Consider the following 21,604-nt stretch of genomic DNA (forward strand, 5'->3'; position numbering starts at 1 on the left):
AGGGAATAATTCATTCAGTTTAGTTTTGTTTTTTCTAGTAATGACCAAGGGCCATTGGGTCTTGGCTGAGCTCAATAATTCAGTAATGCTGAATATCTCAAGGAAGTTCGCTAACTTACTTCTTCTAATTCCTGCATATGGAAGGTGATACCAAGCCATGTTTTCCAAAAAGAACTAAGGGTTTCTAAGAAATTATTCAATCCGCCAAACTCTTATTTCAATTTAAAAGAAAAAAACTAAGACTTTTTGTTATTATATTTCACATATAGTTGCTCTTGACATATTATCTCGTCAATTATTAGCAGATTCTAGGTTTTTTTTAAATATACTGAAAAATCCCTGTAAGATTATATAATTCTGTAATAGAAAAGGTCATTTGAAAACATTCATGTATTGTTTTTCTCATATTAAGTTAATACTATGCTCAGTTTACTTACTGGTATTGGTTTTCAGCACTCTTTGCATTACACACTTCAGCATGGCCATGGCAAAGACATCGACCACCAATACTGATATCCTTTATACTGTAGTAATACTATGGAACAAGCACACAAAGTATGTATAGATCTTTTTCCTTACTCATATTATGTCATAAATATCAAAATCAGATTGTTAAGTCTTGCTTATCAGAATTTTAAAGGCATGAGAAGGCTCACTGGGGAACTTCTCAATGTGTATAAATACCTGAAGGGAGGGTGCAAAGAGAACAGAGCCAGGCTTTTGTCAGTGGTGCCCAGTGACAGGACCAGAGACAATGGACACAACCTGAAAACGCAGTTTAGGTGCCCTCTGAACATCAGGAAACACTTTTTCACTGTGAGAGGGGTGGAGCACTGGTGCAGGCTGCCCAAAGATTTTGTTGAGTCTCCCTCCTTGGAGGTACTAAAAGCTTTCTGGACATCGTCTTGGCCAACTGGCTCTAAGTAGCCCTGCTGAGCAGCGGGGTTTGGACCTGAGGACCTCCAGATGTCTCTTCCAACCTCAACCATTCTGTAATTCTGTGACTCATTTTGGTTGCATATACACCCTCTACTTTCATGGAGGTGGATTGGCTCGCACAGATGAGATGCTTCCCCAAGACAGACAGCTGTTCCAACTAGCTCTCTTTGCTCTCTCTAGGCAGGTAAAGAACGATAGACTAGGAAATATTTTTTGCCTTCTGAATTATCTCTCCTCAAGTATACACATTCGTTTCTAACTGTGCATACCATTTTCATACCGTAAGTAAAACTTTCAAGTAAAAGCTTTCAGTGTTTTCAGCACAGGTAGAAATGATCACTGTGACTCTTGCCAACTTATTTGACAGTGGGTTTTGGTATAATAGTCTTCACAACTCAGTTTATAGTTTCATACAGCTTTGCAGAGCTACGCTTTACCACTAAAAGTAATTGTAGTGTCACTGGTCAGTAGTAAGCCAAATTAGCAATAGGCCAGAGTGATTAATAAGCCAAATTGCCACAGTGTAGACATAAAACATAATCTATATAACTCAGTGTGTCATGAACTCAAACCTTTAACAGGGGAAGTCAGGCTTCCCCCTGGAAGTCGGGGATAGCAGAACAGAACTGGTTTTCATCTGTTTCTACAGTAAGTTTAACACAAAGATTTTCCTTAAGAATATTTACTATTTCCTAGACTTGGAAGGTCTCTGCAATAAAACCTTGCACTTTCTTTTAACAATTCGATAAAACACTTGACATTTTGTTCAGCTATCCTACACCTCCTGACTATGATAGCATCTGAAGTTCCTCATACTAAAGCTGTGCTGCTTGCCAAGTAAATTAAATACTGCATTTACATCTGCCTGTGAGCAACATCTTAAAATTTACTTAAGGCAATAAAGGTACTTAATGGGAGTGCTAACAAGTAACTGGAATAGCTTTATGGTTTTTGATCCAGAAACCCTCACACACATTTGTGCAGTGCCTCACCCCAGGGTTTCCTCCAATTGTTACTGAATCTTCATTTTAAATGAAAAAGTTAAAAATAACAATACAATATAAAGACTGCAATCTCTTCAAGTATATGAATTTCTATGCAGTGTTCCCTTGAGGGAGCTGAGTTTCCTTGAATTTCCCCAGTGAATGGGAGTGGGACTTTGGCTTTCAAGCTCTTGAATAGCCCCAAATCCACTGAAAACACCTAGGCATCTTGAAAAATTTGTTGAAAGAAAGATAGTAACAAAATTTTGAGTATACCCTTTGATTTCTGCTCCTTCAGAAACTCAGGTACTGCTTCCTGAAAGCCTTTTTTTTTTTTTGAATAAACAGGGGAAAGTAGTGTCAAATAATGCTGAAGAGATTTAGTTCCTCAGTTCTGTGTAAGATAGTTTAAAAGATTGCCACTTTGGCTCCTTATAGCTCACGATGCACCCAACTTCCTTCCATATTTAAAAAGAGGGAAAGAAGACTGTCTGTTACAAAATCATTAATCATTACTTCCCCTTCACAAATCTGTGCTGACCCAGTTACCTTCTTGTCTCAAACAAACCTGGAGAATATATGGGGATTTAAAGGTGGGTCACTGTAAATTTTGATTGTTAGGAGGTTGCAGATCTAAAACATTCAGATCATTTTTTGGTCTCTAACCTGCTGAATATGATTGTTGAGTGTATTTCAGCAAAAACAATACTTACTCTACGGGTTACAGTGGGGTCTCGTTGAGCTTTCGATATCAAGTGTCCAAGAAGTGTATTTGTTCTGAGGAAATGAAGGCGGATGTTTGTTGCTTTTGTGAATTCCCGAAGACTAGGGGAATAAGTGAAGTTTTTTGCTCCAGGGCGGCCATTTACCAAAGATACTACAATCTAACAAAGAAGAAAGCATACTTTTGTTAAAGTATATCAATTGCAAGTGTCAGTAGCAGCACAGAGCAAAATTAATAAAAGAATCCAAAAACTTACTATTGTTTCTGAACATATTTTCAGTAACAACTACAAATTTCATACTAAAGCCAGGACATTGGGAAAAATAGTGATGTTAGTCTTGGACCCTCCTGAATTCTTATTACCCATATGGCACACTGGAAAATAAATAGTGCCTCTATCATCTGCTTTGAAAACAGGTATAACACACAAAAAGTACATGCTTTAATAGGAAAAAACAATAGGAATGGTTGCAAACCGTTATATTAACAGTGGATAGTATCAATGGGAGTTTTGCCTGAGTAAAAACATCAGGTTTTGGATCCTTCCCAAAGCACATTTATTTTTGGGTTAAGGCACAAATGTTCCTGGAAAATATTATTGTTACCAGGTCCAGTGCCTGGGAGTGTATTAATGGTCTTTTGGAAGAAAGTACACAGTGTTGCTTTAGAAAATCCCCTCACATGAAAGGAGGTTTATCTGACTTTCAAAACAAGGGCAATAGTACTTTTTTACTTTTTAAAGAAACAGATGCCAGCAACCAAGCAATCATGAACCTCTATTAAATTAACAATCCAGTATGCATGTACAGGACTGAGTTACAGACTTCCATTGGCAACAGAGGTGTTCTTCTACAGAAATTATTCTTTACAATGTTTTATTAGGAGACTTTACAGCTATTTTAATAAACGAATTCTACTTTAATAGGCAACTACAATCCCAGATCCATATGCTCAAAACTGTGGATAACTCTTGAGCTCCGATCTGGATTCTAACCACATCAGGCATAAAAGTAGAATGCCAGCAGGAGCCATCAGTATAGCCAGGAGTTTAAAATTCATTCAAATAATACAAGCCACAGTTCTGCCTAGCAAGAAACAATGGCTAAAATCAGAACATTTTCCAAACATCTATTATATCTTAAACATGTAGCATTTTATAAATTCTTTTCTTAAATAGCTACTTATTCTCGAATGGCAGTTATCTATTTCTACAGCCTTTACTACCATAGCAATTGTGATGCAGTAAGTTCTATGTACATGGGAAATGTTCCGAAAATGCGGTCAGCACCTTCAAACACATATGGCTAAAGTGAGGCATGTAAATCTGATAAAAATCAATACAGGGGGCTCTGAGCAGCCCCTACCTCCACAGGGAATGGTGAAAGTTAGGAGGAGCCAGATCACCCTTCAAATATCTCACCAGCTACTTCAGTGCTTGGTTATGGACTTGTTAATGTAGATTCAAGCGGTCATAACTGAAACATTACTTCCAGTTTAGGTTTTTATTAAAACAGCAAACATCTAAAACTGATGCTGTTTGCTTTCAGCGTTACTCACTACTTTCCTAAAAGCACTTACCTCTCCATTTTCTAGAGGCAGAATTCGAGAGTACTCTGTGGTGCAAAGGACGTCGCTGTCCCTCCTCACCGGAAGATTGGCTTCCTTTCCGAAGTGCTCCAAGCAATCTGCTTTGGAGTCTAGTCAAGTGAGAACAAAATTATTTTTACACATGAAAATAAACACTATTGTTCTAATTTAAAAGAATGAAGAAGTATCCTCTGTGCTTTCAGGTAAATTCTCCCCTGTAACTGAATAATAACAGTGATTGTGTTGTTCAGCACAGAAAAATGGAAATTCCTAAAACCAAATAATTTCTCATCCTAAGCAATTCAGTGGTGCCTGACAAGACATGGCACAATATTTCTCATATCATCACAAAAAAAAAGCTGTATTCCAAGATTTTGCATTTGTAATTCACTTTTTGATTTTTGCAAGGAACTCGAGAGATAAAGGTACTGAAGTTCTGACATAGCCAAAAACTACAAATTAAACAAAAGAAGAATTCTCAACAGACTGAAAAATATTCATGATCTGAATTACTTTCAAAATATCATCCTCATTTTTAGTTACATTCTTGTCACTAATTCATTGCAGATAAGAGAAATGTATTTGACATTCATGGCCTTCACTGCAGCTGAAATCTTTAGCAAGCCCCATGGTCTGATTTTGCTGCTTCTGGGTGAACGATTAAATAAAACTGTCTGCAAAAGAGCAGTGACACAAGGATTGATACTCACGAGCAAAATATTGCCAAGGAGTGAAAGTTCTTCCAAAGTCCACTGATCTTTCTAAGATCCAGAGATCTGGACGAGGAGAATTTGCAAACTTGATAAGGATATAGGCAACATGGAAGAGCTGGTAACAGAATATACACATATCTCATCAGCAGCTTTTTGAACTCTATAAAAATACCAGAATACTAAAACTAAGGCAAATAAACACATTTTCTTCAGTGAGAAGGTTATTCTCTGCAGTTTCATTCCCATTAAAATAATAGGCCAGATTCTCAGCTGGCTACCTCATCTGGCAACGTGTTCCAATACATTAGGAAAGCTGCAATAGCACTGTGTTAAATGCCATCACCTCTTACATTTTACAACAGCTCTGTTTCGCACATGATTGATTGATTGAGTGTGTTAAGGGTACAGTAGCTGGAATTTACCCTGCCAACTTAACACAGCCTGACAAGCAATGAGTTCACCTCTTGTGATACTAAATTAGCTACCTAAATAGCCAGACAGTATCTGCACATGGAAAAATGACTTACCACCAATAGTATTGAGCAAAGTAAGTGGCAGCCATTCTGTTGACAAAACCAGGTCAGAGTCCAGAACTATGCACAATGACTGCACAGGTAGAGTAATGCACTTGAATTACCAATGGAAAGTCTCTACTCTGAATGTCAGAAATAAGTGAATACTTTGGGGATTGTGGCAAGATTTGTTTTTCTGATTCTTTTTACCTAAGTAACTTCCGCTATTTGGCTGGCAAGTTTCAGAGTAGGGATATTGGCCATACAGACATTACATGTCATCCAGTGTGGCCATTCAGTGTGAAGACTGGTATCCTCCCAGGAAGGCATAATAGCTCTGAAATTCCTAAAGAAAGTCCTTCATGTTCTTGCTTTCGGCCAGCTGAATCTCTCAAGGGGGACTGCCCAGTTCAAACCAGGTTTGCACTGCGCAGGCAACTATCCATTAATAGTCTTGCTTCCCCTATGTTTAAAGATCTTTGGGAATCCCATCCTTACATATATGTTAACAAGTGTGGATAACAGTCTGTGTGTTGGTTGATACAGATTTAATCAAGACAAATGGTTTAGAAATCTCAAAAGGAAACAAAGGAAGCATGTAGAAAAGGCTCTGCTTTCTTCAAGGCCCCAATGCTTATAGTCATGTTGTGGAATCATTACAATGACCTTCTACCTACTCTCCAAAAAAGTAGATGACATCTGCTTCAGCTTGTCATACAGTTATTATATTCTTTTACACAGATGCTACTCAAAGTGCTGACATGGCCAGTTTTGTCTAGTCTCTCGTAACAGGTGATACCTTCCCGTAAGCATGAGCAAAATAGTAGCAGTGAATTCCATTTCCACAGTGCTTCCACACTGCTGAAGAAATATGAGACAAGCTTACTGACATCAGTCTCACCCTGCACTATAAGCTTTTGTAAGAACCTAAAGAAAAAAGCGGCCAAAATGAAGGCATAGAACCATAGACTCAACTAGGTTGGAAAAGACCTTTAAGATCATCAAGTCCAACCATTACCCTGTGACTGCCAAGACCACACTAAACCATGTCACTGAGGGCCTCATCTACATGTTTTTTGAACACTTCCAGGGACGGTGATTCCAGCACTTTCCTGGGAAGCCTGTTCCAATACCTCATTACTCTCTCTGTAAATAAATTTTTCCTAATACCCAATCTAAACCTCTCCTGGCTGCAGGCAAATATGCTTACGTTAAATTTATGGTTGAATTTCCCTTCCTCCCCCCTAATAAAAGTATTCATTTGGACATTACATTCCATTGTATCCCTTTAATTTACAACAGTGATTAATAATATCACTACATAAAAGCTATTCAACATATTAGAACACAAGGCTTCACTGAGCCTGAATCTTTCAGCACTATATTATTGCCATAAAAGAACAGTAAAAAACCCCAAAACAACACTTTTTGAAGTGTAACAGTTAGACATTCCTTTGACATCATAGACTATCATGCTACCCTGAAACTTCATCTTCTTCTGAAATAGAGTTCAGAAAAATACCTGGGGGAGTATTACTGTAAAATCTGCTGAGCATTAAGCAAGCCAAAGATGAGGGAACACCTGCTAAAATTAGGCAATCCAGAGAGTCAGGGGAAGGGCAATGAACTTCAGTCAGACATTCTGCATTCAGAAGTTTAAAATATGTTGAAAAATACGTTGGGAAAGTCAGGACCAATTAAAGGGATAAATGAGACTTCATTTGATCCAAATATTTTAAACAAGTCGGGAATAACCACTGTATAAGCAGGTCTGTTAACAGGATAGAGACACTGCCTCGGGGATCAACATTATAATTATTCAGGACTGTGATTGATTAGAAATGTAACTATCGTACAGAAAGTCAGACAGTGAAGCAGGGCTTTTGCTTTAAGGTTTTTGCTTTTTCTCATATTACAAAGTACAGCAAAATAAGCATTTTTCTAGAAGAAATTTAACATCCCAAAGGGATTTGACTTTCGAATTCACCCCTAGCCCTTGTGAAACAGAAGCAGCAGCAGTTGGGTGTTCTGTTCTAACTCTATGGTAGTGAGCACTCAAACTTCCATCATGGTGCAACTTTTCAACTAAATATTGTCATCAGACCATGGCAAAAGGCTCCACTGGGACTCTGCTCTCAGTCTTGAAGATGTAATGGCAGGAATGCAGCAAATTAAAAGCTATTGACATCGCACTAAGTTCTGCTTCCTCTAATTGTGAATATTTGATGACCAACTTACAACTCAGCCATTGTTTACCTGCACGCATATATACCTTATTTTTTGTCATGTTTTGCACATGCAAAAACAATTCCATATTTTGTTTACAGAAAGAAGGTGCCTTGTATCAAAATAAAGAACAAGACAACTACTCAAAGAGGAAAACTACATCCCTGCTATCTTTTCAATATAACAGCCTGTGGTTCTGCAAGGTATTTAGACATGCTTCTAACTTTAAGAACATTTCCTTTTCTTTAAATACCAAAACCTTCATTTCAGCTCATTTGAGAGGGAATTGCCCTCTGAAAATTTCTGCCTCTGTCAACTACTGAGAAAGTTTGCATGACTCACATACACTAAGCTCTTAATTTTTATGACCCTGAAATAAGATAAGGTGAATTGGGGTCTCAGTGTTTATCTGTTTGCTTGAATAGACTTATTCTGGCACAGCATTTAATTTTCTTCTTCATTATTAGTATTGTGCACTACTGTATGAATTTGGGCTGTGAAAATACTAGGCAAAATGTCAAAAGTAAATCTCAAGTTCAAACAAATCCTAAGATTAAGCTTTAACTGGCTGAATGCAGATATGAGATAATGTCTGTGAAGTGGAAAAAAAATAGCCAAACCAACAACGTATGAATCCTACTAAACCCTCCTACATCCACCAACTAAAATGATCCCTCCCTGATATCAGGACCTGAAGTCATTTTGACTTTTGTCTTGGGTTTCCCCCATTTCCAAGTAAGGGAGATCAGAGTCGCCTTTCCAAGTGGTACCAGAGGAAAGAGAAACACACAGCCTCACGCTGAGAAATCATTTAATAACTACAAGAATTTTAGCACATAGTGGTTGGTCTCCAAGGAGTCCCATGAGAAGAGGGCACGCAGTTCATATCCTTCCTCTGAAGGAAGGAGATTTCTCAGAAGCTTACTCAACATGTAAAAGATAAGGTGTCTGCCAGTAGGTTCTCCAAAGGAGCTAACTAGTACACAGTGGGAACAGAAGTTTTCGATGGACCAATGTGCTACACAAGTGGATGATGATGCACAAACATTGGTCACAAATATGCTGGACTACACTGCAAGACAAATTACAGCCTGCAACGTAAACCTGCATCTTGCAGGGACCATGATGGGTGCAAGCACCTCAGAAAGTAAGGTCTGCTTTACCAGGAGGTGATTGAGTCATCATTCCCATGCCTATTCATAACACCCTGGTCTGCATTCAGTGTCTCTACTCTGCATGCCCAGCCTGAAAGACACACTTCCCTACAGTCTCTTGGGAAAGAATGACTGAGCAACTCACTTCACAGGAACACAAAGCACAAGGGGATGCAACACTACTCAACTCTACAGTGTAAGAGAAAGAGCAACACACCTCAAAGACAGGTCCAAACACTGTGTGCTAAGCTAGTGTGGCCTAAAAATTCATCACATTCTACATAGCGCTCTCTTCTTTTGTGGTACAATGGAGAAAAAGAACCAAGAAAACAAGCGTTTATTAATTTAATTAGTAGAAATGCAAATTCAAAGGTCTCAGCAGTTTAGTTTAACTATTGCTATTTTCCATCTTAAGTTGTCTGGTCATTCTGCACTGCTCCTTTACTGGATCCAAAAACTCTGAATTAAGGTATCCTCAAACTGAGAACCATTCCAGTCATGTGAGGGACAGGAGCATTAAGATCCCATGAAATGGAAGATGTAAAATAATTTGCACCTGTATTCCCCGAAATAATGGCAGGTAAGTCTCATAGAGAAACATTTTCTTTAGTAATTCTTCCCCCTGCAGTCAACTAAATTGAACGCCTATTCAAAAAGTCCCACCCAGTATAACCAGTCAATAAACAGTTACTACTGTCCAAAACATATATGCGTATGTACACATGTATTTTGCAGTCCCCAGCATATATTTATAGTCATGTATTTTCAGCTGGTGTGAACTGGCAGAGTGCAACTAATTTCACTGGATGAGCGCCCAATTATGACAGCTGGGAATCTGTCCCTGTGACTTAAAATACAGATGCAGAGGTTTTACTGTTAGCTACTTGCCTATTGCCTGCACAGGAAATATGGGTGTTCATGTTACTGTCGTATTATTAATCCACGTTACACTGGTTTTGCTGTCCCTTTCCTTTTAGACCATGTTATCAGTATTTTTCTGTCTATCTGGAAGATATTGGTGGACGACAGAGAAACCAGAAGGACCCTTAAGGCAAAAGCAGACTCCAAGCATTATTCTCAAAATGTGTGTATGGTAAGAGATTATGAAAACTCTCTCTCTCTGTGCCCATGGAAAAGGAGAACATGAAATGGAAGGTAGAGCCCCAGTATCATCTGACCGGTCCCCTGTAACCTCAGGTTAACGAGTTACAGTGCGTGTGCAAGACAGCACACAGTCATTAAATCTGTGTGATGCGTGGCAAGAACCCACAACACCAAAATTCCTGAAGGAAAATGATCATTTTATTAAAGTTAACTTAGTAAAAAAAATACAGAACATAAACCAGACAAAAAAGCTGTGGTGCTGGAATTTAAAATCATCAGTTCAAACAGCTGTCCCAAGTGTATATAAATGCAAGATACGATCAAACCTTACCCAATAGCTCATGCACTTACCTGTCCCAGATCTAAAGTGACATTGACTTCATTGTACTTCAAGCCCATAGAAAGAGGAGGACTTTGCCACCAGCGCTCTGTGCCATCAATTGCGTTGGTTACAGGGTGAGCTTTACTGGGGTCAGCAGCATTGCAATAATCACAAAACTGTCCCTGAAACACAATAAGTTAAAAAGATTGTCTCAGCTGAAAACTTCTGCACTGCAGATGCATGTTGTTGTTAATTGAGATTCTGAACTAGAGCATTGACTAAAAATGGAGTTATTTTGGTTTTCTTTTTATATAGAGTAATTTTTAATATATAAACAATTCCTCTGATGATTACACAATTATACCCTTAAACACACTAATTTTTATGTTAAAAACTAAAATTTCAGAAATTTCTGTAAGTAAACTACACTAAGTGTTTATTTATTAATTAAGTTATCAATACTTTGGCGAAATTACCGATATTACATCTGCAGGGGTGTCTGCAGAAAATTAATGAAACAAAGCTCCTTAAAATTGGATTAAGATCATCAAACAGATTTTCTTCAATTGTAAAATATCCACATATGTATGTAGCCTGGCATTAATAAAACCATACAAAATTGTCTGTTACTTGTCTATAAGTTTGGTATTACAATTTTACAATGCTGCTTTCATTTTTTTCATGCCATTATAATACATTCTGAATCAGAGACTTCTGAACAATATGCATTTTTGGAAAATACAATGGATCCTACAGACTGTTCTTTTAAAGTTGTCCTCTAAAGTATCCCACTGTATCCTCCTTTGCAGAAGTTACCACCCAATTTCCAGTCCACAAACAAAGCCATACTCTGGAGATGCCCTGATAATCTCTCTTTGATAGTCTGTAAAACTTTTTGTAGTCTTCTGTATAATTATGATGAATAAACTTTAGGAAACTTAATTGTCTTTTAATTTGGCATCTTGGCTTGACAAACAAGCAGTATTTTTATCTTTAAGAAACTGCATTTTATAGTCTACCAACGTAAGTGCTGAAGTGTTGTGAATATTTATTAAGGGATCTTTTTAGTGTCATATTCACTTCTTACTCCAGTCACTGGGTAGAAATAATCAATAAAAATGCTTAACTGTGCCAGGCACAGGACTTTGTATAAGCCCAACAGGAAAAAAGGCATTTTAATTGAATGGCAGTAGCCCCTTAATGATTTCTGCAGCTGGACAGTTGCTTTATCCATTCAGCCTGTGAGGTGCTGACACTGTGTTGGACTCCTATTTTAAATAAGGTAGTTTTTGCACCATTCCCTCTATCAAGTAAGCATATTTTCATCAAAGACGTGACAAATCTTCTGTTGTTTCCACAACCCATGTTGCCTGGCATGAAGTATATTCCAACCTTTCGAGTATTAACAGAATCCCATATAACTGCCATTATTTTGTTTGTCACTGCTGTCAGACTAACCAGTGTAAAGTAACTGGAGCAATCATATTTGTCCACTTTTAATACAGGAGTAACATTAGGGGTCTCACATTCTTGCTGGGTACAGTCTTGCAAGCTTAGTGAATTTAAGACATTTAGCAGAATTTGTTTAACATATGCCATAGTTACTAAAGGATTGGAAACTACTTCGTCATTCTCATGTGATACAAATACACCATCTTGTGTCTTCCAAATACAAAACATAGATGTTCACCAAATATTTCTGCATCAGTAGTAACAATTTCAGCATCTGCGTCTAGCAGCGGTTCCATCCTCATCCTGCTCTTTTGGAAAGCTCAGAATACGATGTTTCCAAGAAGACGTGGCTATCCTTAGCTATTCTGATCCAGCACTGCAGGTGTCAACCTGGCTGAGGGTTAACTCTTGAGAATTCAAAGAGCTGTATAGAGACTTACTAAATCCTCAAGTACATGGGTTGGTTAACTATGTCTGGAGTCATGTTATAATGCCATTCTCCTCCAGCTCTGTTAGAGAACGTGGTTTGGCTGAATTATGTGCAAACTACCATATGCCAGGACACTGCTGGATTCAGATACAGTTTGCTGCAGCAGACACCACATCAGTCCGTGCTAGCTACAGGCAATGTTGTCAATTTTTGCAGTGATGATAAAGAACATTATGTCACTATCTGCAAAATCCATACACTGAGAAATCAATCTATGCACCAATAACTGCAGTTACCATCACATCAAAGCATCTTTCCTGACAAATGTGTGCTTGGAGTTCTGACATATATATGTTACAACAGTTCAAGCTTCCCCAAATAGATTTATAATGTGCATGAATGGTCTTTAGATCTAAATTCACTTCGACAATGATCAGGATGGAAATACACAGGAAGCAGTTGCTGCTACAGCAGTTTCAGCTCTGATCTGGAAGCAGCCTCAAAGAAGGGCTAAATGAGCAGCAAACAGCAGTGAGTATTAAATACAAGGGTTACATTTACAGGCACTTATGTGATTTCAGCATACTAGAGCACTTGATCTGAACTTAAGATACCATCTTTTTTTTTGGGGCACGTAATTCAAAGAATTTCATTGCAACAGCTGGAGTTTCGGTTATTTAAAGTACATTCCAGCAATGCTGCCAACAAGGCAGCAAAACAAAAAATGAAAGAAAAGACATTACTGGACAGAGCAGCCTTCCCTGCTTCCCACTGGCAGTATCTCAGCCACGCTCAGAGCGTCTGCTACAGGACACGTCTCCATTCCAGGAATGGAGCCTCTAGGTTTTGTTGATTTTGGCTGCAGTTCATCAGGTGGGCAGGTGTGCATTTGTTGGTGACCTTGTTACCCTTCTTTCCCCTGGTTCTCCTGAGAGAAGGAGAAAACTGGAACTGTATGAAGGAGTTTGCTGAAATATGCCGGTGTGGACCAGAGACACCCAGGGATGGAAATGTCTCGCCTGTAAGTTATAGAAAATGGCAACAATGAAGGATTTGTTCACTATTTAATACCTAGCAGTTCTGTGCCCGCTGGCAGGGCAGGACAGGAATGCAGCTAAACTTTAATTCACACCTGGACACCGCTGCACACAGATTGGCAGACAAAACCAGGCATGCCATTTATCTATCCGTTGCTGAAATATTATACAGTGCCACGCATCTCTTCACTCAACACTGTTCTTATTAAGTCATTGTCCCACCTGCCAATGTGCTAAAGAAGGGAAACACACTGCTTTCCACAGCATATGTCCAGCACTGCCTCAAGAGCCACGGGTTGAGCTGCCCATGAAGAGACCATCCACCCCACTGATCACCTCTCAGAAGAGCTTTAAATGACCTCCAAGCTCTCTTTCTGGATTTGCTGGGTACTACAGGCTTCATTAAAAGATACATCACCAAATGACAAGCTAGATGAGAGAAGCCAATGGCATAGCAGTGGAAATAAAGCTGGGGCTTCTCTTGCTGTCTTTTTGCCTTGTTTTCAGTGGTTGGGATAGCACTGGCAACAGGACTGTCTGCTCCCTTCATCAGAATGAGGATCCCCCCTTCGCACCTTCTTTCCAGTTTCTTTGTTCATAGAGCAACAGCCACAATCCAGCCTTGTAGAGACCCCAGAAGTGAGTGACTCAGGTGTATGACATTGACATTGCTTTAACTTGAACTGGCCTGACATGGTGGCTATTACACCTATCCCTTTATGTGTCTGACCTTCCCTCAGGCTCGTAAGAAACAACACGTGAATACTTATGCTGATTATCCCTCTATGTAACCTCAGCTTCTGTGTTTAGTGCACTTCTCTCCCATTTTCCATGAAAGAAGAGATTCTCTTATCTACAGTGTCTTTGAACTTGTGAGGTGGAGTAGCTTGAGAATGCCTACATTGTGCTGTTATTGCATGTTCTATAGCTGGATTTCCCTGACCTTTTGAAAGACTTTCCAACCCTTCTTGAACCGCAACAACTACTGGTAAACCACAGGAGTATTCATGTTGTGTACCTCAATAGGGATTTGTTAAAACTGGAAAGAGACAGTGCTGTATCCATGCTTACACAAACGCTGTAAGAGGCACAACATGTTTCCTTGTGCCAGGGCTGAGATATCAGTAGTCCTGCGAACTTGAATCAGGCATGAACCGTAACTGCCCTCTAACCTAGGGCCTGTAAGGCAAATATTTAACAAGACAAACACACATACATCCCTTTTTACCCCCTTCCTATATACAGTAAACCCTTATTTCCAATGTTTGTATATAAAGAGAACAATTACAAAACCTGTTAATGGCAATGTGCATCAGACAAGAGGCTCTGTTCTGCTTGCTTGACATGTTTATTTGATGTTTGCTTTGGCTGATTTTTGTTATACTGTGATTTCTGATATTCCAAGGCATGTTAGTACGAGATTTCACTGCAGCAGTGGCCTATAGTGTGTTGATGAGAGATTATTGGTCTTGCTTGAATAGCTTGAATAACCTGGTGTCATGGTTGTTTCAGGCAATTTTAAACATTGGTGGTGTGTTCAGAATGAAGGGATGGATGCCTAAACTACAGAGGTGTGTCAGAAACAAAGAAACAAGCAGTTTCCTGATCATCACAATCTTTAGTTTAAGCCTGTAACACCTGTGACCCAGTCTTCCTATTAGTAAAACTGGGCATTACTCAGTCTGTAAGCATCTCCAAAGCATTTCATGCTTTCTATGACGGAGGGCACTGCTCATGTATGGCAAACTGAGATCCCATGGTGAGGCAGGGAGGCATGGCAGAGAGGAGTTCAGGGCAAAGCATACTGCTGGCTGTGGCTAATGAACTGCAAGGCCAGGCAGTGTGACTGTGCATGCTCCCTTCTAGCACATGACAAGGAGCACATATGCCACACCTCCTTAGTTCTCTCCCCCACTCTTGAGCATCCATCCCCATTAAAAAATGAGAAGAAAAACTCTGTTATCCATAGCAACCTCTTCTTAAACCAGATATTAAGGGTTATTTCACTGTTATAACATACAAACACCTCACAAGACTTCGAAAAATTAATGCTTTTTCCAAGGTGCTAAAAATTTACTTGCATTCTTTGTGTATTGCCTGGAGTCAGAAAGTGGACCTTAAAGCTTTTGAATTCTTCTTCAATTTGCAGTTTCATTCTGGCTTTCTTCTCCTCCCACCAAGAAAGAATACAAATAAAATCATTTTGGAAGGTCTGAGGCTTTAGGAAAGTCCCCCCTTTGGCAAAGTTCAGATCAAACTGATACTGAACATCCATCACAGTACATCACAGAGTTTGGGGGATTTGTTACTTCTTCCTTACCCTCTAACAGGCATGTTCATACAAGTTTCTACCAAAGGAAAAACATATCTATCTCCATTAACCCTTTGCCAGGAGTTTTACCATTTATTGTTGTCTCTTGTGACTGGCACGAAACGTGTAGTGATCTTATGCTATGCGAGAAGAGAATGCTGGCATCCTCACTGCCCTGTGTTCCTGCATTCCCTGTCAGGCTCCCAAGGAATCTCTGGCTTCCTCCCACACGTAGTGGAAGGCACAGGCAATGAGCCTCACACTCAGTGCTTGTAAAATACCCCCAAGCTTCCTGGCTAAACCCGCATCTCTTTTCCCGCCGCTCCCTGGAAAGGTGCCTGCTCCCCACGTTACCAGTGCAGGATGTCCCCATCCATAGCCGCGTAGGCTCGCTGCTTTACTCCCAGAGGTATCACGCTGCTCACTGCGGCCAAGCGCTGGGGCCACAAACACCGCTCGGCTTTAGCCACTCCAGGCGGGACCAGCGGCTCACGCAGCCCCAGGAGCTGCCGGGGCAGCGGGGCCGGAGCAGAGGTAGAGGGGGTAAGGGGAGTAGGGGGGATAGGAGAGGTAAAGGGCATAAGAGGGTGCCGGGACACCTGAGGGCAGATGCGCGGGCAGAAGCGCCGCTGCCAGACTCCATTCTTGCCCAGCGCTTCCCTGCGCGGGGTCCCGCTGGCCCGCGCTCCCCTCCCCTCCCTTAAGAGAAAACGAGACCACGCACCCCACGGTAACACCAGCACCCCTGGAGGGGCCGGGACGCCCAGAAGGGGACGTACACCCGGACACACACATACACCCTCCGCCACTCCGCAGCTCCGGGACGGGGAGCCGGGTGCGAAGGGAAGGGTGTCCCCGCGCCGCGACCGCTCTCCATCCCGCCCGGTTACCTGGATGGCTTGCCCGAGGGGGGCGGCGGCCGGCCCCCCCACCAGCTTGCAGTACAGCTCTGTGCGGCCGCCGCCCGCCGCCTCCCCGCAGGTGGCCGTTGCCCAGATGCTGGCTGCGGCGGCCAGGTTGAAGTACGGCGGGTGGAGGCTGCGCCCCATCCCGCGGGAGTCGGCGGTCTCCGGCTGCGCGGGGCAGAGGGCGAAGAGCGGCGGGAGGAGCGCCCAGAGGAGCTGGGACCCCGGCGGCACGGCCATCCTGCGCCGGGCGCTGCCCCACCGCCCCCGGGGCGGCCCGACAGCGGCGGTGGGCGGGCGGGACGGGACGGGACGGGACGGGAGGCGGCAGGAGGAAGCAGGGGCTGCCCGTGCTCTGCCCGCGCCTGCCTGTCTGCTGCCTGACTGCGGGGCGCGGGATGGGGCGGAGCGAGAGGCAGCCCCCGGGCCGCTCCCCCGAGGCCTGCGAGTGTGCGGGACGGGACGGGAAGGGTCTCCGGGCCGGCGGTGTTGCCCCTTGGACGTGCCCTGCCGCTGCGGGCATGCCGAGAGGTAACACCCCCCCAGTCACGCCGCGGCTCAGCACGAGCTTTCTGATCCTCCCCTTCCTCGGTAAGTGTGCGGGTTAATATTTGTGACAGACCGTGAAGAAACCTCAGAGCATCCCAGCCTCGTAAGCCTGTCGTGCAACATACGAGCAGTGAAGTTAAGGTTTCCCGGCCTTCTCGTGCAAGGATATCTCTACACAAGGTATATATACCCTGCTTCTATCTGCAGGACCTCGAAAAGGCACCCTGCTTAGCTGTGCTGCAGGAATCGCGACTCCTCTTGCCTTGTTCACCGCTGTGAGGCTGCTGGAAACCGTGCAGCCCGAGCCACCCCACTGCAATGCTCAGCCACTGCCCTCAGATCCTTGTGAAATGGGTGTTCCTGCTCATGCAGGGCAGACAATGAACCTCCTGTCTTTGTGAAGGTATTTGGCACAGGCTTTGGATAACACAGAAGCTGGGGGGGAGGTTGGGGAGGGAGAAGGAGGTCTAAAAACCATGTCATCCTTATCAGGAGTTGCACTGCTTAACGGCATTGCTATTCGAAGTTTGATACCCATTCAGATTTCCAAGCCCCCACGTGCTCACACATCAGGTGTTCAGTTCTCTTAATACAATTTGCAGGATTCATGCACATAGATATGGTTAGATACCTACAATATTTTACTAGTGATTCATGTGAGTAGCAAAGTATTTCATAACTTTATGAGGGCTTTGCTCCATGCCACACAGCACTAGTGAGGGAGATCCCTGGTGTACTGTTTCAGGAAGCACCAGCCACAAGCTATTGATTTTTGTCTGCAAGAAAATATCACCACCCTTGGTTTTGTGCCAGTATGGCTTTAGCACACCATAGAGACATATCTGTGGGAGACAATTTTGGTGTCCTCCATAGTTGGCTTTCATAAATGTAGCATGCTGCCAATTCAAATATATCAGATTTGGCTTTTCTACCCATAAGTGCTTTCAATTTCTAGAGCAACTGAAAAATATTCTCCTTTTCCAATTGTGATATTGCGGAAAATAAATCATCTTACTGCACGTGTCCATCATATTGCTTCCTACAGTAGTTTGTACTTCATAAAAACTATGAGAGGTCTGAATACAAAGAAGCAATGACATCTTCAGATGTTCCATTAAATAAAATGCTGTGCTATCAGGTAGGATGTCCACTGTCTTTTCAACCTATTGCTTGAACACCTATTAAATCCTAAGTATATCCTGGAGTATATCAGTTTTACAAATGGAGATCTTGAAGTACCTGATGTAAGTGGCTTTTAAGTCCAGAGCAAGCAAGCTCTTACAAAGGCCTGCCATCAGTTCACTTGCTGAGTATAAAATCATAGAATCGAAGAATCATAGAATAGCTTCTTCTCTTTTTTTGTTAGAGGAATTAAATCAAATTGAATAAAAGCTGACCAAAGCATGTTCCTGGTAGAAAAGAACCCCTTGGGTACTTCAAGAGAAATCCATTATAAAGTATTATAAAATATTAAGTGGAACTGATGAAGATTACAGTTATGAAGATTAGAAAATCATCACAATCTCTTTAAGAGTAGTGAGATTATGTCCAGGCTGGACATTCAGTTAGCAACCTCCTGTTGCTCCTGTATATTTCCAACAAGACAGAAAAGATTTTCTCCTCTTAACAAGAAACCTATCGTCTTGCACAACGTTTGGGGAAATTAATTGACTCCTGTACATTTCTACAAACTGGACTCAGGTGGTGGGATTGTTGATTTTAATGACAAGGCATCTTTTGCTATGAATGCTTCAAATGCAAAAGAAATAACCTCTAGTGAGTTTGGACACACTTCTTGCACAGAGCCCTGCCTCTGCATATGTGGGAATTGTAAGCAGCACTACAATGTTTTGAGACTTGAACTCTTCTTCTGCACCTCTGTCCCTGGTCTCCACAATAGGAAGGGTTTTCTGAGAAGCATAAGCCTAGAATAAGGATAAGCAGAACATAAACCAGGTGATCCAAATACACCTGATGAAGCTTTAAAAAAAAAAAAAAAGCAAACAAAAAAAACCCCCAAAATCACAGAATATATTGTGAAAGTATAGAAAATAAGTCTTAGTAAACTAAGAATTTGAAATCCTGTGTCTACTAGAATCTGCTCCAAATTTTCTTTTACTCCACTTGTGTGGAGTAATACCTGACAAATTTTTTCTGGAGTAGTTTTGAGGGTAGTTCAAGTAAGGAATCCAGCTTCACGAGATCCTCTGCAATCTCACTATAGAGAGGAGAGCTGTTTGGTAGGTTGCACAGCACACAAGGCAGCCCTTGCTCACGAGAGATGTCCTTTCTCAAACAGGGACTGTCAGTGAATTTACTGGGAAGTATCACATGAGAAAACACGCTTATGTGAGCAAGAACCTAATACTTTAGTAAAATAATGACATGTTCTTGAATCTGGTTTCCTAAAAGTTAAAACTTCACACACATTCAGAAAATTAGCCCATCAGATAGAAAAAGAAAGGAAGAAATCCTCCTGTTCCCTCCCTCAGAAAATTATGTACATTTTGCTTAACGCGTATCTAGATTTAAAAAGATTTTGTTGGCCTTCTGGGTGATTTTTCTGTCCTTTTATTAAACACTTATGCCAAACAAGCTTTTTTTGTCCAGTGTGTTTTCTAGAAATGGAGACTAAACTGCCACCTTTGAGAGTTTCTTGAAAAATCTCTAGGGATACCTGAAGACTTGGGCAGGTTTTAGGGAAAAGGTTATGGCACTTTTGCCTTTCACTCGAAACAGTTGGAAAACTGTTCCCAACACAGGTACTCAGCAACTTGCTTCGTATCAAAAATCTAAGCAACCAAGATTTTTATGTAGGGACCCTGGAGCTATGTAAAGCCAGAGTGAATTATGCATGTGAGGAAGCAGACAGGAGCAGGTGTGTACATGGAGATGATAACAACAGCATGGCCCATCACTAGCAGATGTAAAACAAGATTTCAAGTGCTATCCCAGTCTGACAGCACGGTGCAGGATGTGGTGTGACCACATGCAGGCACGGGTCTAGCCTGGCTTCTGCAGGAGTTTAGGACCACAGGAAGGAAGAGCAGAGTGAGGAGAATAGAAGAGTGGGATTTTTTTTCTTTCCTGAATGCAACTGTCCACGTTTCTAAACTCCTTATCTCTTTTTTTAATCTATTTTAAGCCAACTCCAAAGCCAGCAGAAACACACAGCAAAGCACTTACTGACTTTGTTGGGCTTTGGCTCACCTTATTTAATGTAGAACTTCATCCTGTAAAAAGGTCAGTATCACTAATTCATGGAATGATACTTCATCTTCCCTTCATGTCATCTTTTGTTGTAATTACAGGTTCCAGAAACACAGATAAGAATTTATTAACTGGCAGCTCTCAGCGATCAGCATTTTTGAGACAGTGGCTCTCTGTGGAAAACACTCTCCTCCAGATACCTGCTCTTTTGTCCTCCCAGCAAATCCTCTAATTTTTAGTTCAGCCTTTATAAGGTTTGCTTTCCTTGCCTCTTCCTGTCTGCAAGGATTAGATGTTGTTACTTGTCAGATATCAAGCACTTTATGAATAAACGTAGGCAATTGAAAATGTTTCTGAATCTGTTTTATTTTGATGTAAACTGATTATGTTACATTAGTAGGTATTTACACTGCTGTGATTACAGATCATATTTGTGTTTGTGCTTTCTATTTTAAAAGATGTTCATTTAATAACGGATTTAAAATTTCAAGTTAAGAATGTTGGCACAACTAGTAACAAACTATGTTAGAGCCTTTTCCAAGACCGTGACAGGTTAAGTGCAATTTTTTGTATCTTTTGGTCTCTCTTGAAATGTTCTAGCTACAAATATCTTACTTGTGAGTGCCTCTGACTTGATAGGATTGTGAAAAAAACCTTAAAAATGTCTATGTGGCTAATTAGAGATGTTGCTTTTGTACTTCAGCCCTCTTGCTGCAAAGAAGTACTACACCAAAAGAGGAGGGAAGGTGAATGTTTGGTGCTTTACATTTTCAGGAGAAGGAAAATTGCTGTTTCAAGGCAAAAACATGAGTCCTCATCAGTAGCCAGTGTGTAGAAGTCATGCCAGTTCCTCCCAGTCTTGATGTTTGTACGTTTAGCCACTGAATATCCCCGGGGCTAGGGCAATGCTGGAAGCGAGACACAACTTTTTTGCTATCCAGTTCCAAAGAATAAGTCTAGAGGAGCACTCTGGAGAGTGCAGCTAAAGGTATAGCTAAATTAAGACTCCCTAAGCAAGTTACACTTGGCAGTGCAGTCATCCCCAACTAGTAGGAATTCAGGTGTCAAACCTCACAGGACACCTGGGTGACACTGTCATGGGCACCAACAGATTACTTTCCCAGTGCAAACCTTTTTTAGGCTTTGTGTAAACTTTGGGGCACATCGAAGTCTGAGACATCCTAGTCATTCTTGTTTCTGGGTCATCAGCTGCTGATTATGTGCCATCAGTCCTGGACGAGTTAGTGGATAAATGACAGATACTACTTTGTCCCTTTAGTAAATCATTGGCAGACATGGATCAACATTTTGAGACATTAGGGAAATGGTTTAGTAGTGGAATGTAAATATTTGGTTTACAGTTGGACTTGATGACCTTAAAGGTCTTTTTCAACCTAAATGATTCTATGATTCTATGACTCTCCACTATGTTGACTACTTGAAGAA

The 21,604-nt window shown here is 41.2% G+C and overlaps 1 protein-coding gene and 1 long non-coding RNA gene across 4 annotated transcripts in view; one reads left to right on the top strand and one right to left on the bottom strand.

The window, feature by feature from the left end:
• LAMA3 (laminin subunit alpha 3) overlaps window positions 1–16,570 on the bottom strand; it is a 108,151-nt gene extending 91,581 nt beyond the window's left edge. Inside the window, exons 1-6 of the mRNA XM_030510945.1 lie at window positions 16,385–16,570; window positions 10,294–10,446; window positions 4,944–5,061; window positions 4,225–4,343; window positions 2,636–2,806; window positions 438–535 (exon numbers count right to left, since the gene is read on the bottom strand). Of these exons, the coding sequence (XP_030366805.1) occupies window positions 438–535; window positions 2,636–2,806; window positions 4,225–4,343; window positions 4,944–5,061; window positions 10,294–10,446; window positions 16,385–16,543 (818 nt within the window). The 5' untranslated portion in view covers window positions 16,544–16,570. The remainder of the gene's footprint in view (window positions 1–437; window positions 536–2,635; window positions 2,807–4,224; window positions 4,344–4,943; window positions 5,062–10,293; window positions 10,447–16,384) is intronic.
• A 294-nt stretch (window positions 16,571–16,864) lies between these two features.
• On the top strand, window positions 16,865–20,506 carry LOC115619427. Of its 3 annotated transcripts, XR_003989035.1 has the most exons (3): window positions 16,865–16,990; window positions 17,156–17,351; window positions 20,260–20,506. It is a non-coding gene; the product is annotated as an uncharacterized LOC115619427 (long non-coding RNA). The 3 variants fall into 3 exon arrangements; XR_003995107.1 differs by having other exon boundaries at window positions 16,865–17,351; XR_003995060.1 differs by lacking the exon at window positions 17,156–17,351 and having other exon boundaries at window positions 16,865–17,128.
• Window positions 20,507–21,604: the final 1,098 nt, after the last annotated feature.

This window comes from Strigops habroptila, chromosome 1 (genome assembly GCF_004027225.2).
Source record: "Strigops habroptila isolate Jane chromosome 1, bStrHab1.2.pri, whole genome shotgun sequence".
NCBI lineage: Eukaryota > Metazoa > Chordata > Aves > Psittaciformes > Psittacidae > Strigops > Strigops habroptila.